Source organism: Chroicocephalus ridibundus, chromosome 7 (assembly GCF_963924245.1).
Source record: "Chroicocephalus ridibundus chromosome 7, bChrRid1.1, whole genome shotgun sequence".
Classification (NCBI taxonomy): Eukaryota; Metazoa; Chordata; class Aves; order Charadriiformes; family Laridae; genus Chroicocephalus; species Chroicocephalus ridibundus.
In genome coordinates this window covers 11285404-11308170 of record NC_086290.1, presented here as the reverse complement: position 1 = coordinate 11308170, position 22767 = coordinate 11285404, and the positions used below count along the sequence as shown (strand labels likewise).

At 46.5% G+C, this 22767-nt stretch overlaps 1 protein-coding gene across 5 annotated transcripts in view; it reads right to left on the bottom strand.

The window, feature by feature from the left end:
* Positions 1-22767, bottom strand: part of SLC12A8 (solute carrier family 12 member 8) — a 56546-nt gene that overhangs the window by 5790 nt on the left and 27989 nt on the right. For 3 of the 5 annotated variants that reach the window (XR_010072066.1, XM_063342052.1, XM_063342053.1), the window contains exons 6-12: positions 20300-20413; positions 12757-12844; positions 11109-11196; positions 7787-7933; positions 3952-4627; positions 3007-3104; positions 685-805 (exon numbers count right to left, since the gene is read on the bottom strand). Coding sequence is in view for 3 of the 5 variants with exons in the window: in XM_063342052.1 (XP_063198122.1) it covers positions 685-805; positions 3007-3104; positions 3952-4627; positions 7787-7933; positions 11109-11196; positions 12757-12844; positions 20300-20413 (1332 nt within the window). In the remaining 2 variants the exon portion in view is untranslated. The remainder of the gene's footprint in view (positions 1-684; positions 806-3006; positions 3105-3951; positions 4628-7786; positions 7934-11108; positions 11197-12756; positions 12845-20299; positions 20414-22767) is intronic. The other 2 variants (XR_010072067.1, XM_063342054.1) reach the window with 1 other exon arrangement.

The window sequence follows — 22767 nt, the reverse complement described above, 5'->3', positions numbered from 1 at the left end:
TGTACCACCTTCTCCCTTCAGAGCCACGGACCAACGCAAACCCCTCCCGCAGCCGTGCCAAGGAGCCGTAGGCTCTCGCGAGCTGCCTCCGGAATGTGCTGCACTGTTCAATTTTGAACTTGTTTAAGCCGATCACATGCGCAGACCTTTCTAATGCCCTCTGCCTAAGAGTATTTTCCCAGATTACGTTCCCAACATATTCAACCTGTTTCGTTCTGGAGTCAAAAGGCCCTCTTGTTCTGCAGTTATGAATGCTGAGATTTAATGAGATACTCGTCATAATTCCCATTTTCATTAAAGTTTTCTCAGGTGGGTTTAGGTTGATTAATTAAGTTCATTAAAACGTATTTATGGCAGATTTTTCTCATTGCTGTGATACATTTACAATCTGCCATCCCTGTTAAGTCTTAGTATTAGTATCTGGTTTTGCCATTTAAAGTACAATATATTAAAGCAATAAGCACAATGTTCAAACTCTGAGACTCACACTAGTTGCAGTTGGAATCCAATATAAAATCAAAGAGCCAGAGAGAAAATGTATTAGAACTAGCAATGAAATAAAACCTCATCATTCACTGTGTCACCTGCATATTAAACACACGAGTCTCGATTCCTAATGAAGTTAAATTAAAGCTTAATGAATTTTTTAAGCAGACTTAATAATACAGAAAAAGAAATACTCACCAAGGGGGAGTCCTGGGCTCACTTGGCCGATGTAGAAATACAGAATAACGGCTGCGCCCAGGCTGACGAGGGTGTAGATCCACTGAATGACAAACATTATGATGAGGGACACGATCGCCTGTTGGGAAGACATGGTTGGGGGTTACCCCAGAGCCTGTAAGACAACGTGTTGATGACAACCTGACAGTCCTTTCCCTGCAAAGCCCAGCAGCTCCATTGGCCTCCTGCTCTGGCCCTGTGGGAGAGCCGGCAGCACGGAGCCCGGGGAGGACAGCTCACCTTCTGACACAGCCTGACACCGGGTCAGACGTTTGCTCCTCAGCCTCGCAAGATGATCACGCATTGCAACTCTAATGGAAACTCTTCAATAAATGAGGCAGGGCTGAGGCTTTCAAGTTGTTACGAGAGCATCAGTAAATGCTCTTCTTTTTTTGCCAGAAAGTCTGCATCTTAAAAATGTTTAAAATGCATGCAAAACCAGTGCTTTGATGGCATCTCTGCACCTCGGTCTTTCTCTGGGTTTTCTTGGGAGCGTTGCATAAGACACACACAGTCAGGACCCAGGATGCAGCCACTCGGCTTTAACCTGAAGAACATTTCCTTTTAGGTGTCTCCCTCCTAACGATGTCCCAGGATGGGGAATCAAGAGAGGCTCTTCTTGCACAGGACCTGCTGCCACAGCCCGGGCCCTGCCCATAGGAGGAATGGTGCCAGCTGCAACCACATGGGTGGATGGATGCTCCTGGGCATCAGTGGCTGAGGCTGGTGGTATGGCAGGACCCCTGGGGAACCACATCATCTCCTGCCTGCAGAACACTCCATGCTGCATGGCTTTTGGCCACACATAGAGCACGTCCATCCAGTGTTATCTGAAAAGATTTGGGTATGGCATGGCTGAGGTTTCTCAGTAATGAGGTCCCCATGTTATAGGGAGCCTCGTTTGGTCTCGCCATTAAAAGGAGGGACAGCACAGGTTTATAGTGTCATCTTCAGCAGCATGGAGGTAGCTTTCAGTGAGATACCTTGAGTCCTAGAGGCAGCATGGGCCTCAGGTCTCTGCTTGGGCTACTCCAAGAGGAGCATCCAGAGGCTCACCAGCTCAGGAGGCAGATTTGGCTCAGGGTGCATAGGAACAGGGGCAGGGGTAGCATCTTCATGGATCGGGTCAGGAACAGCAAGGGGCAGCATGCAAAGAAAGAGCTACATGAGTCCAGACTGACACGATGGGTGAAGCTGGGAGAGCGCAGAGGGGAAAGGAGTCAGCATGAATAATGCATCTGATTTTTGCTTCTGTGATTTTATTTTGCATTGTTGATCCCTTCCCAGCTCTGCTGCAACCTCCTCCCGAGTCTGACCATCGACAGGAAACCAAACCTGCTTTAGTGAACACGTCAGTCACCTCTGTAAGCAAATTCCCCCGCTAAGGCAGAGAACTGACCGCTCTGCGATGACACCTCCTACAGATGTCATCGCTAGAGAGGAGCCCCCAGCACCCACCCCACCCCTAGCACTGCAACCAGGCAGGGTCCCTCACCAGGAGTGGGCTGCTGCAGCAGTGTCAAACTCCACCTGAGGATTAAACTAAAAGGGTTCAGTGTGTTGTTTGAGTGGGTTTGTTACATTTTACACACAACTACGAAATCCCCGTCCACGCAGCAAAGCCATATGGTTCATTCATTATGCATATCTGACCCTTTCCCTGTCATCTGCCCATTAATCCATCTTCCCAAGATGAATTTAAATGTCTTAAGCTCCTCAGCTGCTTCAGACGGAAGCTGTTTAAAAGTTATTTATTCTTTAAAGTAACGCGCTGGAGGAATGCTCCACTTTCCTCCCTCAAAAGGCTGAATTTTACAACTGGTCTGCTGGTATCAGGAGGTCAACACCAATGAAACCCCACCCTGGGCATGCAGAAACCGTTTCATAAATAAAAGCAATGCAGCGTTGAAGCTGATGTCTCACTCCACCTCACAGCACGAAAAAGCAGGCTGGCGCACTGTGAAAAGAGGGACACACTTTTTTTCCCAGCCAGTCATGCATCTCTAAAGCCCTAAGATGCCAGGCTTTGAATTTGTAACTTTTTGGGTTTGGTTGGGTTTTTTTGCTGCTGTTGTTGTCTGAAATAATATGTCACCTGGATTTCTGCGAATCTGAATTGCTGGATGCATGGTACCTTGAGTACTTAAATTCAGGTGACCTCAAACAGTAGAAACAAAAGCCATTTTATAGTACTGAAGTGTATTTACACTGCAGTAAGTGATGAATTTCCATTCGTTTCCTGCAAGCAGAAACCAGTGCTCAAAATAAATGAAAATTACTTACACCAGCAAAGGAAACCCAGTGGTTGCAGAATTTGGAGTAGAAGGATTTTGGTATTTGTTGAATTCCCAGCTCTGGATTTTGTTGCTTTAGAGACGATTCTAATGAAAAAAAGAGACGGGAAAAAAAAAGAGACATTAGAAAGGGGCTAAAGTGTCGGGTTTTTTCCGCCTACTTTACATTACCAGATCGCAGAAAACTAAAGCAGAAATTCTAGCCGACAGCTGGGTGTGGCAGAACTTAACCAAAACCTCTAAAATGAAAGCAAAAAGAAGTGCAAGGAAAAAACAAAGTTGCCAGTTCTGGTCCTGAGTCCATTTGAAGACCACATCTGCCTAGCTCTGCTTCAGTTTCCCTATTTGTGAAAGAAGAGAAATAAGGCCTTTCTCCCTTGGAAGGGTTTACAAAGGTTAATTGAATAACGCTGATAAAACACTACGGCACTGAGATGACCAACTCCAAGCAAACACATGCTATCAAATACCCACATCGCCAACAAAACAAAAAAAACAACCCATCAACATCTGAGCAGTTGATGCTGAATTTCAGGCTCCACCTGCGGCAGGGGGACCGCTGCATTTTGACAGCCGGAGTTTTAGACTTGCACGGCTTCATCCCTCCATCCCCTGCACCCAGGGCAAAGGAAACCCCTAGAAACAATCAAAACCTTTTTCATGTAAAGCATTAAGTGTGCATGTGTAGAATAATGAGTATATAGTAAACAACCCCACACTAAATATAGTCTGCCTGCTTTCCTGTCATTAATCTTCCATAGGAAATTGCACTGAACTGCTCCTGTGATGCGCTGCAATGAACCCTACTCTCACCTGCAATAAATGCTACTATTGCTATGAATCATTGAGCGATAGCCCTGTATAACGCTACTCTCACACCTTCCTCCAGGAAAGCACCGTGAGTACGGAGATGTCCATCTCCTACAGCCCTTACCTTCTCCCCTCTGGCCAGGGGGCGCGGGGGCCTCGCTGCAGAGCTGCTCCCCGGGTTCCAGCAGCCCGGGTGTCCGCTGGGCATCCGCAGCGGGTGATGAGCACAGACCCGTGTCACGCCGACAGCCCTGCTCAGCCAGGTCCTGCCGGCTCTCCTTGTGGGGCTCCGTGGTCTCATCCCAGCCGCACTGAGCCGGGGGACCATCTTGATGGAGATCCAGAAGAAAGCTGTCTTGTAGTGTCTGCTTGGCTGGCTTCTTCGCCTTCTTTTGTTTTACCTTTTGGGTTAAATTCTTAGCTCCCCCTTTTTCGCAAGTACCGGGCTCACTGCGAAATGGTTTAAAAAGCTGGTCCATGTCTTTTGTGAATTCCAGCAAGGTGCCGTTTGATCTGCTTTGAATTACTCCATCTGCTACACGGCTGGAGGGCTTGTTGAAAATTAAAGGCTGGGAAGAGTGAGCGGGCCTAGCGTTTTCCATCTGGGTCTCATCAGGTTTCTGCTGAACATTGTAGCTCAAGGAGATCGAGAAATAGGAATAGTCTACAGCAATATACGTTAACATGAAGTTGATGGTGACTATAGAAGCAAGAACGTTCACTTGCCCAATGAAGACGAAAGCCATGGTGATGAGACTTGTTAAGCAAATTGCAGCCACTGGAGTCTTGTTGGGTCCTTTCTATTTTGTAAATAAAACAAACTTACATTTAAATTAATAACCATGAGCCTCGCCGTGAGGATTCGCCATGTGCTCAGCTGCCACGAGCAGTTACCTGGGCGGTCTGCAGTGCCCCCTTAGTCATGAAACACACTCACGTGTGCACAACCAGAGGCTCAGCAGCTTAATAAATTAAAGAACAGGACGGAAGCCAGAAGCTGCCAATCTCCCACCTCACCTCTGAGCCTTACTCAAGCTCTGTCTTTGGAAAGCTCATCCACTCTCACTCCGTATCTCTGCCGTAAAACAAGGTCATTAAAGCAGCAATAAACTTTCAGAGAGATTTGTGGGGCTTATGGAAAGTCTGGCAATAAAATGCGTTAATTAGAGTTAACTGTTCATCTCCAATTTCTCTACAGGACTCTGCATCGCTGACTACCACAAAGGCTCCCACACACTGCCGTTGGAAAGGCATTGGCTGCCAGATAGAGTCGATGCCTGCATGGAGCAGTGCCACCTTCACAGCAGCAGCTTCTGGCCCTGCCCTGACACGAGGCTGAGCTTAATCCATGGCCGGCTGAGCCTCCGCACTCGGGGTTTCCCTCCTTTCTTCCACCCAAGCCACATCTGCCCAGCGGCGGGAGGGAAGCAGCAGAGAGGTTGGGCAGCCGAGGATGCTGGAGGGCGGGAGGCAGCCCCAGCGATGCCGGGTGAGCACTGGGAAGGCAGGCAGCCAGGAGAAACACTGCCTGCTCCTCTCCCCTGGGGTGCAGTGAAGGCAGGGAGAGGAGGTGAAAGAGAGAGCCTAGAAGACAGGCTGAGAGAGCTGGGGTTGTTCAGCCTGGAGAAGAGAAGGCTCCAGGGAGACCTTATAGCCCCTTCCAGTACATAAAAGAGGTTACAGCAAAGATGGGGAGGGACTCTTTATCAGGGAGTGGAGCAATAGGTTGAGGGGTAACAGTTCTAAACTGAAAGAGGGGAGATTTAGATTCGATATCAGGAAGAAATTTTTCACTATGAGGGTGGTGAGACACTGGCACAGGTTGCCCAGAGAAGCTGTGGCTGCCCCATCCCTGGAGGTGTTCAAGGCCAGGCTGGATGGGGCTTTGAGCAGCCTGGTCTAGTGGGAGGTGTCCCTGCCCAGGGCAGGGGGGTTGGACCTAGATGATCTTTAAGGTCCCTTCCAACCCAAACCATTCTATGATTCTAAAGCAAAGGGCATCAGGAGAGACTTGAGCCATCAGCTCATGAACTTTAATCCCAGGTCTAACATGTCCTTCCTTGGACCAGGCACTGTCTCGCCATTTCAGTACCCAAAAAGCCCGTGCAGGCTGTGTAAAGATCTCTCTGGAAAATATCTTACAAGATATATTACAAAACATCTTAGGTTTTCCGTACTGCATGTGCTTCTTTAAGAAACACACAGCTCAAACTGAAACTATTTCTAGTTCCTCCATCCTTATTCATTAACAGAAAAGGGGACCCATTCTGGACCTTACGCCTTTTCACAATGAAATAGAAATACATCTCGGGGATAAAGGAACACGGTTCTCAGAAAGCATCTTTGGTATCAGAAGAACATACTGAGATGGGGAACAGATGGGATGATCTCAGGATGCCTCTGGCTTGGGTTTAATGCTACAGAAAACAGTTGTGTCCTTCCCATCAGCTGGGGTTATGGTGACTACAACACTTTTTTCAGCCATGGAAAAGAAGAACTGATGTGGAACAGATTAGTAAGGGCAAACTAAATCCAGTAACTCTCCATAAACCAAATCTAGACAATTTTCAAGGTGGCAGAGAGAAGGATGGGGGGAAAGTGATCTGCCTTTGATTTCTCACCTCTTTTTGAGCCCTTCCCATTGTGGCTCTCTGCCTGGACCGCGTTCAGAGCAGAAATTTTGACAGAAAGACAGAAAACTACCAGAGAAGAGAGGGAATCAGCTTTGCAAGCAAATTTGCTAAATCACAGAGAATTTGCAAAGGATTGCCAAGTGGAGAACAGCCTGCTCCGGGATTGCCTGACAACTGACTCCAGGAGTTGGAAGTTTTTGCTGTCATTATTGTTCCTGCTTCACTTATAATTATTACTATCTATTATTATTATTGCTATTATTATGACTTTAATTTTAGAAAATTACTTTGAGAAACATAAAACAAAGTCTACCAAATTATTATACCTACAAAACAGTCGAATATTTTAAAACATTCATAAATACCAATATTGTAAAATATCTTTCCATGTTTATAAGCTGCTCTGAAGGAGCAAAACATTGTAAGACTTTTCCAGCCCTCGGTACAGACAGTTAGGTGCTGCAGGTTATCGAGACCGAGGGAATTATTTTCTCCCTGTTTAGAAGAAGAGAAAGCCATAAAAAATAGTCTGCTGTGAACGTATAGCCCAAGACTACAGAGTCCTGAGTGACTGGTACTTCGACTGATCTCAGCGGAACGACTCACGTGAATGCGGATTATTTGTGAGGACAAGGAAAAAGCCTCTTGTCATATTCAAAGCAAGGCTTTGTTTCAAAGCACATCTAAAGCTTAGCAGCCCCCTAACTTAACCCTTCAAATCTATTCTTTGTTTTTTTATTTTACAGACTCCAAAAGGCACCTTATCGTACAAAGAAGTGTGCTCTCCTCCGGTGAGACTGAGTCCACTGCACCGTGACTAGTCACGTACTCAGCTATGAGGTTACCAGAGAGGATAGGAAGAGCTCAGAGAAAAAGTGCAGAAAATTAAAAAGAAAGAAAAAAAAGAAAAGAAAAAGAAAAAAGATAAAGAATCAATTACCATTCATTTCACCAAAGTGCCTGGACAAAAGCTTCATGTCTCTGCCCTTGCTGGGAGGGCAGAGAAGAGCTAGGTACCTCCCTTGGCCACGGTTAAGATAAGCACCAATGAAGATAAGGTGTTTGGGGCTTGGGACTGAGGTGGTGCAGCACGGGGGACAGGCAGGGAAAGGACTGCAAGCAGCTGGGCTCTTGGGTCTTTAATAAAACCACCCACTTCTCGGCTTTTCCACCTACTCTAGGGTACCAGATCCCAAGCCTGCCCCTCCTTGATTTTCATACATCCCCCACCTCACCCTACAGACACACAGAAGCCCTGGCTTCTTAAGTCGCCAGTTTTCCTTCAGGCGAAGGTTTGAGAGCAATCTCGGAGGAAGGATGACTAACCCCACGTCCAAGGAAGGCGAGCGTGGGGATGACGTTCTCCTGGGCGATGCGCTGCAGGATCCTGGGTGCTCCGTAGAGCCCTCCCATGCAGGAGGCCAGGGACGAGATGTACAGCCCTAGCAAAAACAAGAAACCCACCAAGGATACCTGGAGGAAGCGGAGAGAACGTAAAGTTGATTATATTGTTCTTTAAAAACCCCCGAGCAGTCTCAAATACAAGCATTTTAAGAGATCACATATATTTTGTAACGTGGCTAAATGAACAGAGCGAGCCCTGGGAAAGTAGCAATTTAACTGGTCTATGGTATAAAGTGCAAGCAATTAATACAGGAAAATTATCCCATAAAAGTAATTTAATACTGAACATCCTGTACCGACAGAGCCATTTGACAAGCTCATATCCAAGAAATTCTTTGTCACTTGGAGCAATTGCAGCAAAGCAGCAGCTATTAGATTCCCCTTAAGTAACTGGAAGTGAGTTTATTTCAGGAGAGATCACTTATATACAGAGCACATCATACAGGAAAAGCTGCCCAGGCTTCCAACCATCCAAAACAGGAAGACAAACCCCTGCGTCCCAGAGGGGAAAACCAATCCTGAGAGAAAACCCACAGTAAAACCAAATCAAAATTGCCACTTAAACAAATGGCATCTCAAAAAATACGCTCCGAAGGATATAATACAATGACCTTATTTTCCTGTCTTCGATGAGAAGAGAATTTCCTTTGGCCAACATGAAACTTTAAAAAAAAATAAAAATAAATCTTTAAAGCCACAGTGCTAACAAGGCTGGGTTTATTACCGGTTTCTAGTGAGCACCCTTTCAAACGCGGAGCATCTCCTGCAGGTGTGGAGGGACAGGAGGGCAGACCATGGTTTATCACACAGAAGCGAGGACTGGGGTGCCCCTGCGCGAGTCCCCACTGTGAAGCGCTGCCAGCACAGGCAACATCTCTAGAAAAAAACCTACCCAAATACACAAAACCTCAAGAAAGCTTTGAAATGGGAGTGCTTCTGGTACCACGGCACGTGGACATGGGCAGACACGGCGAGGAGACTAAGGTCTAGGGTCATCATCCCCGAGTCCTCCAAGACCACACGAGTCTGACAGCCAGCAGCCGGCCACAGAAAAAGGCAAATCACAGCGGGTAACACCAGCACAAAGGCCAGGAAGTGAGAAACCCCCCAAATTTTGGTCCAGATCTGTCCTGCCCATACTGAAGCAGGCCACTGGAGGTGCCCATAGGCATCCATGGCAGGGGACAGCACTAAATGCAGGTCCCTCGTGTCCCACCTCTCCTTCCCTCCCACCCTTCCTCTCGTGGAAAACAAAGTATAAATGAACATGGGTCCTCCCAGCTTCTGCCCCTGTTCAAGTCAGGTGGCTCATGCTTTATTAGAAGGAATAACAAAAATTTACCTGTCTAAAGATGATTTAAGCTACATCTGCCTTTTCCTCATCTATGAAATCCACACACAGCCAAGAGGAGATTGGGTAAAAAGCCATAAATGTCTGCCCTTTGGGGAAGGCATGTAAAATTGATGTTGTGGTCCAGAACCATACAAAATTCCTACCAGAGCATTCCTTTTCCCTGTGAAAATCCACTTGGGCCTTGAGAATTTTATCTTGTGGGACAGAGAAACTTGAGAGAAAGATAAGCAGATACCAGCTTCCATTAGACCAATGGGCAGACACTCGATGGGGAATCTTCCCTTCCCTTTCCTCTAATCCTGCCCTGCTCTGAGAAATCCTTGGAAGGAACAATCACTTGTGCCAGACATCGTATATTATTTTAGCTGCCAAAAATGCTTGCATTTTAACGCACTACTTGACATTCAAATCAGGGTTAGAGGGGAAGAGTCCTTTTCACCGAGGCTGATGAAAGGGTTTGCTGCGGGTTTTGAGCACAGAGAGCGTGAATACTTTGGAAGAAATTGGCACTTCGAGCTCATTAGAAGTGAAATTACTGAATCTCATTTTTGTGTTTGAAAAGCCAAACAAGTATTGTAAGGGAGAACAGCAGCCAAGTGCTCGCTCACCTGTGAGCGACAGAAAGGGAGAGTTTGCACGTTGGATGTGTAACGATCTCTCCTCCGCCGCCCCTCAAACAAAGTCATTAAGATCTACAGCAGCTTGTTATAACTCAAAGAAACAACATGAATATTGGGGATTGCACCATTTTTTTTGTTGTTGTTCCACACCAAGGAAAAGAAAATTGAATTTGCTTTTTTGTTTGGGTTTGTTTTGGTTTTATATCTAACATTATTAAATATCTTCACATTCTTTACCATGAGATTTTTCATTCCCCTCCCCACCCCAGAGGGTTTTGAAGTTAAAACACAGCTTTAACAATCTCTTTCTCTTCAGCTGATTCATTTAAAGCTGATTCTTCTAGTTACTGTGTTTTTCGCCCACTAAGTCTGTCACACTGACACAGAAAGATGTTGCCTTAAAGAAGGCAGGATAATTCTTTTTTTGCCCTGAAACAGAGATGATTTTTTACCTTGGCGGGAAGTGACAGGAGCCCCACCGATAACCTGGAATTTATCTGGGGGGCTGAAGGATGTCTAGAGCTACAATTATTTAGGGAGAAAACAAAGCCAGAGTTGCAAATTGATATTTTAGATTAAAACCATGTTACAAATCAAAGAAATGGCAAACATCTCAATTTGAAATTAGTCACAAAAAATACTGTCAAGTATGACAAACCCATGATTTTGGAGAATGCTGAATAATAGAAAATTACGTCCCATATCCCATTTAAAGACAGCGACACACGCCAAAATCTTTTGCTCTCTTTTTCAAGGCCTGCAATGATCAGGTTCCTTGCCTGTAACACTACAAACCTCCCTCACGTACATACACCCCATGTGGAACGTCTCGAGTTTAATAATCCTACTGCTCGCCCTGCAATTACAGCCCGCTGGATATGGAAATGTGAGCTTCGCTTGACTTAGGAAAGATAAGCAGGGGGGTTCTTTAGAGATTTCAATTTGGTCTAAGCTTCCACCAACGAGAAAGGATACATTGAATAAAATACAGCATTTATCATTAGACCACATTAGCATATTTTAGCTCTTAAAGCTATTGCCGGGTGATTATGCCAAGATTCAGCATTACTGGATATGCCGGTGAATGCAAAGCCATTCAAATCAATTGTACACCGCCATTTGCAGTGGGGAAATCCCCCCGAATTTCAATGAGGGATGGGCACCCAAATTCCTTAGGCTTTTGAAAAAGTTCAAGCATTCTTCGATACGGCAGATGGCAACCCGAAAGCACCGTTATATAAAACCACGCTGGGTTATTCGAACAAGTTACCTTCTCTGCCATCATGAAGTCATAGCGGAGTGACTGACGCGTACAAATGGCTCCCAGCAAAAAAACAAAGACCATGTACAGAAACCACCTGCAAACAATAAAAATAAACTAATTTTTTCCAGCAAGAGAAGACCATTGAGAATTCTGCCCATTAGCCGAGCCAGGAGAAGGTCAAGTATAGAATCTTCATGGTTGGTAAGGACCTTTGAGATCATCGAGTCCAACCATACACACACACACAAAAAAAACCCAAAAAACAAAAAAACAACCTGCAAGTTGTGTCTTCAATCACTCTGCATGGGCTGTTCCTGCATGATTTAGCCTCAGGGCTAAATTTAACACTGATTCCATGTTACTCACCTGCTCCAGTGCACTGGGGACAGCCGCAGAGTGACCGTATGGTACCCTGAGGGGAAGGCACCTGTACTCTTGATCTGTGCACGGGGGGCATAACCCAGGCCTGAGGACAGGCTTCTTAACAGGACCTGTTGCGATAGGTCAAGGGGTAGCGGTTTTACGTTAAAAGGGGGTAGATATGAAATAGATATAAGGAAGAAATTTTCTACCATGAGGGTGGCGAAACACTGGCACAGGTTGCCCGGAGAGGTGGTAGATGCCCCTTCCCTGGAAACACTGAAGGTCAGGTTGGATGGGGCTCTGAGCAACCCGATCTAGTTGAAGATGTCCCTGCTTGTTGGAGGGGGGTTGGACTAGATGGCCTTTAAAGGTCTCTTCCAACCCAAACTATTCTATTAATCTGCAGGTACACAGGTCCCCTCAGCTGGCAGTAACATTACAGACACCACAGCCAGCTTGCTCTACAACCTCAGTCAGCCTTTGGTATCTCTGGTGTTTCCATGACTCAGGTGGAGGGACAAGCAAATCCGTCCGCAAAGTGCAGACAGCAGAGACGTGAATGGCCACAGCCCATCCATCTGAGATATTTCTGGGTCCCGTGGAATCCCTCGCTTAAAACAAGCACCGCTTTCAGCAGGAATCCCTCTAAATTCAGAAGATCCTTCCTGCCTGAACCTTGGTACGCAGTTAAACATAATGATTTCAAAAACAGCTTAGGTGGCAATGAAAACAGGCAGGAAAACCTACCGAGGTTTGGGTTATTTTTAATATGTAAGGGTATTTTATCCCTGGTAAGTAGCATTTCCCAGGGGACAGCATTGCCTGGGGATGCAGGGCTCCTGCCTCCCCCTAGCCTTGCCGGTGGGTAGGTCATATCACCTGTCTTGGCCCTATTTTCCCAATAATACAAATTATAATTTTTTTTTATATTTTCTATTTATATAGGAAAAGAGAGCACTTTGAAATCAACAGCAACAAGTGACAAAATCGTGCACCCCCAGCCTTCGAGAGCTTTGCACCCTGCCTTGGGAGAGCCGGGCTGCGGCAACACAACTGCTCTCGCACCAACACACATCCCACCCGGCAGAGGAAGGACTGATTATATCCGCGTTAATGAACCTCTTCTCCCACCCACCCGGAGTAGGTGGTGGTAATGGATGATAATTTGAATGAGAGCCAGACTTTAATTTTCCAGATGGCTGAGTAATAAGAGGTTGTTGGGAATATGAAATGGATTGGTCACGTCCAGGTCAGTCTCCAAAGAGTAAATTTTCCCCAATTTATGACTTACGAGGTGCCGATAGCAGCCAGAGACCCCAGGGGGATGTTGGTAGCAGGCTTCTGGAGGTCTCCGCTCATATTGAACCCAGCCATCACGCCTGTATTGTGTAGACATAAATGTAATTTAGAGTTAATCTAAGTTATAGCGTATATAATACATATTATAATACGTAATATAATTTAATCAATCAGTTAATCGATTGCTTCAGAACACTAACTATATCATTTCATTGTAATTAACATACACACATGAATATTGGCTCCCACTGATTGCTTGGTAAGAAACTGTTCATGTCTTTAACAGCAACAAGCCAACGCTAACACGTCTACAAAGAATCGTTTGTCCAGTATGAACAATGCTGGGGAAAAAGAAAAAAGGGAAAAAAAAAAAAGCAGAAATCTGAACAAACCCCTTCTTATCTTAATGCAAACCTCACAGAAGACAGCACTGTCTAATTGTTGAGAAGAAAAATGCTGCCGTTCATCAGGGCAGCGCATTCAGCGGGGCGTTCTACCCCCCCAGACCAGATCCATTACAGGTCCCTGCATCCATAGGGGACAACCGCCACTACAGAACGGCCTGTCCTGTCCGTGTTTAATGACGATCACATGCACATCGAGCAGAGGGAATAACAGCGCTCAGCACGTAGGTGGCACCTTGCAGCCAAGCGATCTGCTTTGGCAGTAGGCATTATCGCTGCTTTGCAGATAGGAAAACAGAAGCTCTGAGAGAGTAAGTGATTGTCCCAGCGTCACAGAGAAAACACGTGGCAGGACTAAGAATAAAGCACTGAACTGTTATTTTAGGGCAGATTACAGGGTATTGTACAATTAGGGACAGTCCTTAGCCTAAAAAATTACCATCTAAAGACGCAAGAAAGGGAAACAGGACGACGCAAAAGATCACAGTCTCCATGCTGAGGCTAGGAACCCAAGATTGAAATGGGTTAAGAGACTTTGCCCATCATTGAAGAAGGAATCATACCAGACTTGGCAAGCAAACACAACTTTTCGTGTCAAATTATCCCAAAACTTTTCCTAGAAGACTTCAGATATCCACTGTAAAAAAAAAAAAATATTAAATAATCTGTGATTTAGAATCCTGATGAGTATTTGGCCAATTTGAAGGCAGGACAGAAGAACCTCTTTAAGACACTAATTTCTGCCCATCACTGTCCCAACCCTCAGATGTGAGATTAATGTCTTCATAAGGACGCGTGGGCCAGGTGCCAGCCAGCAGTGCTCATGGGACGGTCCCTGGGAGCTGGGGTGAGATCACCACAGAACAACAAGGAGGAGGAGGAGGCCAACGCCACGGTGCTTGCAGCATCTGCCAGCCCTGGCAGCGGGGAACCGACCGCGCGTCGGTCTGCCACTCGGCTGCCAAGTCCAGCAGTCATTCCTCATTTTCAGAGGGCACAAGAGTGACAAACCAGTCTCTGAGGCTGCAAATCTGAGTTGACTACAGCTCTAAATCAGCAACAACTCATTGCATCTTAAAGCTCAAACACCGATTGCCACTTGGGAGGGTTTTCTCCCAAGATGAAGGGTAGACAGCAGCTCTGGGACAAATCCCACGATAAAGGGGACAAACCCAGTGCAGCTGATGGGTGCCTTCCCTACAGACCTCCTGTGGCCACCAGCAGACTGCCAACAGGGAGCAACGGTTGGGTTGCTAATTGGGGGACAGAGGCTGATCTCCAGCTGCGTCCCAGGCTTTGCTGTGCATCTTCATAGCTCCATCTCCCCGTCTGCTAGATGGGAATCGTAACACTTCCTCTCCTCGCCGTGCTGCCATGAGGATAGCATGTTAATGAGCAGAAGGCACTCACACGTTGCCAAACACATCAGCTAAGCATTCAGGGCTTTATTTATTTATTATTAATATTTTTTCCTCAATTGCCTTTTTCTTACCCCTTGATCATCCCACCCAGCAGCCATCTTTTTCTGCCACCCTCTCCACCAGAGATTCAGAGCCCCAATAGCCTCTCCTCTGTCCCCATGGACTCCTGGTATTCCTCAGCTCCTGGAAGAGCTGTCTTCCAGATTCGGACCAGATTTGAATCCTTGACACCATACCGAAGCCATTACAAATCAAAATAAGTTCTTAATTTTCTCCTGGAAGGCTGTTTCATGGACATACTTCTGAACAGCACTGCTAAAAGCCCATCAACTGGTGCACTTTTCCCCGTATAAAGCTTCCAAGCACTGCTGCTTTTAAAGATCTACACAACAGGCTTAGCTGGAGGTGAGAAAAGTCAGGAAGGCAGAAGTCCATGGAAATGGTCACAAACATCGTGCTAAATAAAGCCACTATGAAGTAGTCTTTGGTGACATGCTACTTTGCACTTCAGGGGCAAAGCAGAAAGCTGAGAATACTCTGAATTTTTCTTCCAAAGGGAGCAAACCATTGTCAGAAGGACAGCTGTTAATCTCATGTGCCTCTTGGCCAAGTTTCCCAAACATCTGGCACCACCTCTAAACCTTCCAGCTTGAGCTTGACTCACCTCTTCCTCATCCAAACTCCTGCCTCAGCAAAGCACTGGGGAAACACCAAAATGGCGTTTTCTGGACTGAATATGAAAAAAGTTGAAGACATGTGAGTCATCGGCACAGAGATGACTGCACAGCCCAGGCTGCCTCACTGCCTCCCTGCGAAAAGACCCACGCGTATTTAGGAGCAGCCAGGAGATGACCTGCCAGAGCCCACATAAATGGGATCTTGAGATTGATGATTGACCTCCTGCCCAGCAGCAACTAGGGGTCAGACCCAGGCCAGTGCACACCATTAGCTTCTGTCAGGATCCCCAGGAGGAGGAGGTCACCAGAGTCTCATGGCTTCCACTGCCAAAGGCCAAGGCCACCACAGAGGGAACCAACACAGATATTCTCAGCCACTCAGGCCACAGCTATCTCCTCCATGCTGCAACCATGCCTTTGACCTGACTAGTAAAAAGTATGGACAATCTCGTAGTACAGACGTATGGACGAAGCCAAAGCTACCTCTCCACCACCACCCAATAAGTGATTTTCCAGACAGGATGTCAGCTACCAAAAGGCAGTACTAAGAAGGTCTTTTGCGAGCAGCAGACTAACCACACCACTTTTCAATGAAAGGAAAACCTGATTAATTTTAAAAAAACCCTAAATAATCTCCACCTCCCATAGCCTTGGTCACCCCCTGCCAGAAAACTGTTCTGACTTGCTAGTAGCCTTTCCAGAGACTCTAGCTACTCAACAGAAGAAAAACCCTACACTTGCGTATAAAATTCAACGATGTAGAGAAGTTGGGACGTTCCTTCCTCCTTACACAGACCTGTCCCCTAGGGAGATGGCCAATCCCTTCTGAACTCAAGCAATCATATCTGCAGATTGTCCATGGAGAAAATTATCCACCTCTCTGTTTCAGCGAGATAGCAGGCTGGATTTTCCACACTGGCTATTATCTCAGAGAGCAGAAGATAATGACAAAGCTTCTGGACAAGGAAGCATGAAAACACGGTCAACCCAGCCAGGAAATTATGGCTGAGACAGTCTGTACATTGCTGCTATTCCCAGTGTAATCCTGTCCTGGGCATCATCCAGGCGGTGGATACGTGCACGAGGGGACCACCTACATTGTACGTTAGACACAACCATCAGCTCCACCAGCTCTGGCACCTAACTCCACCAGCTACGGTTTGTAGCTGTAGATATGACTGCTTGCAAACACCCATTGCATTTCCCAGTGAATTTACTAGAAAATATAAAAGGGTTGGGTTTTTTTTTTTCCTTCGCCCAGGAGATGAAGAATGGAAAATCTTAGATAAGAATTGTAGCTAATTTTTTAAAAGGGCCAAATTCTCCACTGATGTAAGCTGGCACCTCTCCATAGACTTCAATGGAGTTGTGCCAGTTTACATCATCTGATAACTTAGCCCAAAACTTCTAAATCTATTTGCTGTCATTTTGCAAGTGCCAAATATGGTTTATTTCAGAACTGGTTTCAGTACGATGATATTTTCCACTAACACCGCTTCAAATGTCATCTTACTTTCTTGTATCACATGACAACACACTTCTTTCATTAGATAGAAAACCTCGGGGATTTAGTAGGAAAAGAAAAACATTTTCTGCACAATGGAACTGATGTTTAACTTCATTTTTAAAACACATTGACGGTTGCGCAGCTGCTGCTGGAGCTGAACGCGGGCAGGCAGCTCCCGAGACTCCTTCCCCGTGGAAAGCCCTGGTTAGATGGGTTTCTGGGCATTTGCGTATCACAGCAGGGCAGCAAAACATGTGCATGAAGAAGGTATTTACAAACACGCAGAAAAATATCTGGTTAATGCACAGAATCTCTATAGGGATATGTTCACATCTTCCACAGCGAGTAGGTTAGTCTTTTTGATTGAAGCCAGCAAATCTGTCTTCCATGCCCATGCACTCCCATTTAGGCCAGCTCTAGATGTATGTTTTGGATCGCTCTGCTACTTCTCTATTCTTAAATGACAAACTTGGGGGAATAAAGCCAGCTGCACTGCACTTCCAGCTGAAATGGTTTAAACAGCTATTACCCAGGAAGCAAACGGACCAGCCCCTGCTTACCACCGCTCGACCGTAAAACCGGGATAACTTCATTCACATTGCTGGAGACTTACCAATAAAATACAGAGAAACAGAGAAAACAACCCGACCTGGAGTAAGACGAACCAAGGAGGATGCTTGTAGGAGGCAGCATGTTGCTACCAGTCTACGGAAGGCTGGGACGACCATCCCATCCCTTCCAGCTGAAGCATGAACCCGGCCCTCCTCCTGCCTGTACGGTCCAAGCAAGGGTCTCCCAAAAGGTCCTGCTCCCCTTTCCCGAAGTGGCTGCACCTCTACTTTTACAGTTACCAGCCTGTATTTCTGAAGTTCCCGTTCCACTGCTATTTCTGGTGGAAACAGGCAACTTACAAACCGCTTTTCAGTACATCCCAGAGACCAACCTTAAACCAGTTGAATTCAGACAACCATTTCAGAGGGAGAGGAAAGAGCTTATCCTGAAGAGATCAAAATAGTTTCACTTCAAAGAGGAACATTTCATCTCAGAAAGGCCCAAACATCTTGTTTCACAATTTCCTAAATGTTTTTTTTAAAAAAAAAATTTGTTATCAGAACAGCATCTTAGGTTGTGAACTAGCATATGCTAAAAATTAGAAAGAGTAAACATAACATTTAATAAATTAAAGATAAACAGAACATTGCTTTGGGTCAAAGAAATGTTTCAAACTGGCTCGAAGTAACCCCTCAAAACTAAACAACTTATTGTTCCACTGAAACTCTCTGCAAATTTCTGTTGCATCTTAACACAAAGGATTTTGCTTCCAGTAGCTTGGCTGGGTCGCTTAGGGGGTCGCAGCAGAGGTGGGCACCCCTTGATGGTGCTGGGCAGGAGCAGGAGGACATGCTGGAGGTGACAGCCTGGGAGTGATGTTCACGTGCCCCTGCCATTCCTTTTCACACAGAGGTGCTGGGGACCGACGCTGCTGCCCGCTCGCCATCTGCATCATGCTGCCTGCCCTGCGTCAGAGGCGCTGGCAATCCTATCCCATCTCTCCAGCCTCCTATTAATGCCGCTGCCAAACCCACCCCCGAAATGTCATCTCCGATCTCGCCGACCGCCTGTCCTGCTGGCAGGCTCGGGCTGCGTCCAGGCAGCGCCCGCAATGCGGTGGGAAGCAGCTCTGCTCCGGCAACTGCGACCCCAAGAAACCCGGGTTCCCCTCTGCAGCCCTGGCACGGCACCCCCATCGCAGGGAAGGAGGCGAGCTAAGCCAGCCTGGGTCAGGTGGGATGGGGGGCAACCAGCCCTCAGTCCTTGCCCCAGCTCCGAGAGATGTGAGCTTTATTCCCAGCGCTTCTGAAGGTGCCCTGGGCTCCCCATTTGCGATCCGCAGCAGAGAATTCTTGACTCCCGCCCTAACCATTTCTTAATCAGATGGCAAGTTCTTCCAAGAGCACCGAGCACAACCCTACGTTTTATGAGGCTCCCAAATTCCGCAGCGCTACAAACAGCAATAACAGCAGCAATAGCGATGTTTTATGGTACCACTGGCACTGCTACTCCGAAGGAATAATTTAAATCCTGTAAATAACCAAGCAATTAAAAAGAACACATGAAAAAGCTGTGCAGCAACCAAAGTAATTACACATCAGCCCAAACTGCATTTTCAGAGAATGTTTAACATTACTACTGGTATTACTACTGCTAACTAACAAAGCAACAGGCTGCCAGGGCTTTAAATAAATTATATCTATTAGCTTTGGCATTCTTCCTAGCAGCCAAGCATTAGCAGTGATGAAGAACCATTTAATATGGTTAATCATGGTAATTTTCTGCACAGTTTTATCATAACCATTCCGTCTTCTCTAACCAGGGAGCTGGAAAAAACTGCTTTCCTGTGTCAGAGGCAGGGCTCATGGGGAAGGTCTCTTTATTTGGCTGGGGAATTGGCTTGGGCCAGGCAGAAATGACAAAAAAGAGGGTAGAAGCCAACTCCTCCATGGTGCCGGTAGTTCAGGCAGGTGAGTTTTCCTGGAGGAAGTGTACACGGAAGCGTACACAGCCTGATAAGCTGGGAGAGAGGATTTCAAAGGAAAATTCGAAGTCCTGCACTAGATGCACTTGACAAAGCACCGTCTCCTGCTACCAGGCCATTCCTCCAGTCCCCTCTGTTTCACAAAACCATTTAGTTTGTCTCCCTGTACCGCAGCAATTCTGCGAACAACTTCCAGCAAGTTGCTTAGAGCTAATCCTCTGAAAATTCACTCTGTAATCCAAGGATTCATCGCTATGGAAACTGCTTATAATCGGTACTTTTTATAGCTTAAAAAAACCCAGTGTCAACAAAAGGTATTGTAACTCCAATTGATCGTTATTTCATTCCCACTGGAGATTGCCAGCTTTGGAAAGGGGACATGGATCTTCCTGGTAATTTAAGGGAATGAATGATATGAAAGCATCCAGCTAAGCTCATAAGCGTAAGCTCTGCTGACGTGCAAAGATGCATCCGTGATGCCGTGCAGAGAGTGGTGGGTCAGCATCATGAGCGATGGCATCAGCCCAGCTCGGCCACCCGCCTGCAGTGAGGCTGGAGGGAAAGCCCTCCTGTGCTCCTCCTGCCCTCCCAGTGCCATCAAGTCATATGGCTTATCTAATGAGATAAATCACGATCAGCCCTTTTAAAAAGGCTTGATATCTTGTGGCCCGGCAGCGTCGGCCAAGATTGGTGCCTGAGCCTTGTCTTTGGCAGGGAGGGATTTACACCACCACATCAACCCATAGAGTTGACCAGCAACTTCTGACCACAAAGAGACAGAAGAGCACATTGAAGTGAACAGGACAGGAGCATGCAAAATTTGAGATGCTGGAGAAAAGCCTGAACATTTGAATAGACTACATGAGTCTGTTATGGCCAAGTACGGTCCCACTCGCCTTGCCGAGCAGCCCAGAGGAACTCCCCTTGCTTCTGCTCATCTCCGAGATGTGACTGTGGAGGGAAAGAGGGGGAGGATAAAACTTACGGTACCTGTGGCAGCTGGGAAAAACACTCCAAAAACAGTGAAGAAGGACTCCCCCTGGCTGTAGTTTGGCAGCGTGTTGTTGAACATAAGCTCTTCCGAGTAGCCGACAAAGCCATGCTCTGTGAAGACACAGAAAGGGAGAGGAGAACCTCAGAAACCAGAAGGACTGCAGGAGACCTTCCAGCCTGCTCTCAGCCACCAACCGTCCTCTAAACACATGTAACAGCAGCAGCTGTTTCCAGGGGTAGTTTGAAAGGGTGAACGTGAACTTATTTGGTGGGGGGAAAAGGTCAGTGTGGTTACAAGATGCAGTGGTGCAGGCCAGCACGTCGAGAGACACCACCAGGCTGGGGAGCTCCTGCCAAGCCAGAACACGGATCACATTGAGTCCTGTCTGCAAGAAAGCAGGACACCTTCCTGTAAAACCAGTCCATGGAGGAAAACCGGCTGCAGAGATCAGCCAATATTTATACTTATTTATCCATGCCACCTTAATCCTCTTTCCAAATAGAGCAAAATTATGCCGCCATAAGACAACTGCATCCCTGAGCAAGCCCTCACGCCATACCCCAATTCTGTGTTTCCGCCAGTCGAGCTCCTGCACGGACAAGACCTGAGACGTGCCCATGCTCTGAAGCTGCTACCAACACAGCCAGCTTATACGCTGGTTGCCGACGAGGCCGGAGCCAACAAGTCTGTTGCAGGCTGGGCTCTGCCCTAGAAGATGAGTGGAGAAGGAATAAGGCGCTCTAAAATTTCCCAGTGCTCTGATGGCGTGTTGTGCACTTACCCTCCTGATGCCATCGCTCTCCGGTTGCTGTGTTATCATCTCCAAACCAAGGCTAAACACGGGGCTGTACATCACGACCAGCCACCCCCCTCCCAAATCTTCTGCAGATGTTTATCACGGTGCAACAAGGAGACAAATGGGCTGTGCCCCGCTCCCCATACCAACTTCTGCCAAGTTTTTCCAAGGTCATACACACACGGGCTTTACTTTCCAAAGAAAAAGTTTTACAGAAGACGGGAGAGAGGGGAAAGCAATGGGTAGGATATCAACGTCATGCAACTGGTTTACTGGGTATGTAATGCAGGATCCTGCTCCCTCACTTCACGCCGGAAGGACAGGTCAAACTCTTCCACAAACCTGGATTTGTTAGGAATAGTTGAGCCCAGCAGCTGATGCGTCGGCAGGGCACTTCTTAGGAAAGGTTTTAAGATGCTTAAAGATAGAAAAGGTAACTCATGAAGAACAGGTTAAGGAATTAATGATGTGTCTATGAAATTAATAATTTCATTTTCAACAGGCAAGACTGTTTTTTAATGGAGTATCTTAATTTGTGGAAACTTCTCCTCCCTGTCAGTAATCCAAATGCTCGTGCCAGCTGGGGTGGGAGGTGAGCAAAGTCGGTCCCTTTTTTCCTCCTGCCACTACAATCTATCTCCAGAAGACATGTGACTGTAATAACTTGAATTTTCTCATTAGCAGGCAGGATGTTGTTTATGGCTGCAGAGGGTGATGGCCAGAAATTAAAAAAAGTCTCCATCAAAGCTGTTTCATGCCTCAAAGACAACATTAATGACATTTGGACAATAGATTAAACCGGAAAATTAAATCAGAGCTCTGAACGCAAGACATATCCATTTAAAGTCCCTGAATATAACTAACCACAGAGCTTTGAAGTTGCCACAGAAAAATCCTATAGATAATCAGAAGTTTCCTACTACATCTGCGTTCATTGTGTTGCCCAAACATGGATGGAAACACACTGATAGAAAAGGTGTCCTGCTGCTGGGCTTTTTAGAACCAGCAGCTATCTTCCCTAGGAACAAGTCCCAGACAAGATTTAAAGGGAATAAGCTCGGCACAGCACACTGACCTCTCGACCCCATGGATGTCTGCAGAAAAGTACAGCTTCTGGAGAAATAAAGGGGGGATTTGTGTAGGCTGTACGCTCCCGCAAGACCAGACCTGAGCTCCTTCAACTGGAATTCATGCCCATGACGGCAGGGCACGTGGGCTGGCTGCAAAACTCCCACCAAGCTGCTCGAGGAAAATTTCAGTCCCTGGCCAAGGGATTTTTCACAAAGTACGTGCTCCTCATAGAAATGTTCATGTCTCATTAGTAAAACAAAAGGGGTGGGCAAAATATTCATCTTGCCCCAAGGAGATCTGCAGACCTTCTCCAGCCTGTGCTTCACAGCAGCGGCACCAAACGTATCTATGTCACTCTTGACAAAAGTTTGCCCCAGTGATTCTCAAACATCTCCCGTGAAGCAGACTCTAGCATCTCTTGACAGTTTACTCTCATATTTTCCTGTCTTTATCATTCAGTTTTACCCTACTGTCTAAACAAAATCACCTTGTTTGAAGTTCATGATGCTATTTCTTGCCTGACCCATAAGTTATTTGCATTTTCTAATGCCGTCCTTTCACCTGCTGTAAACAGTCCCCATCCTGCACTGCCACCAT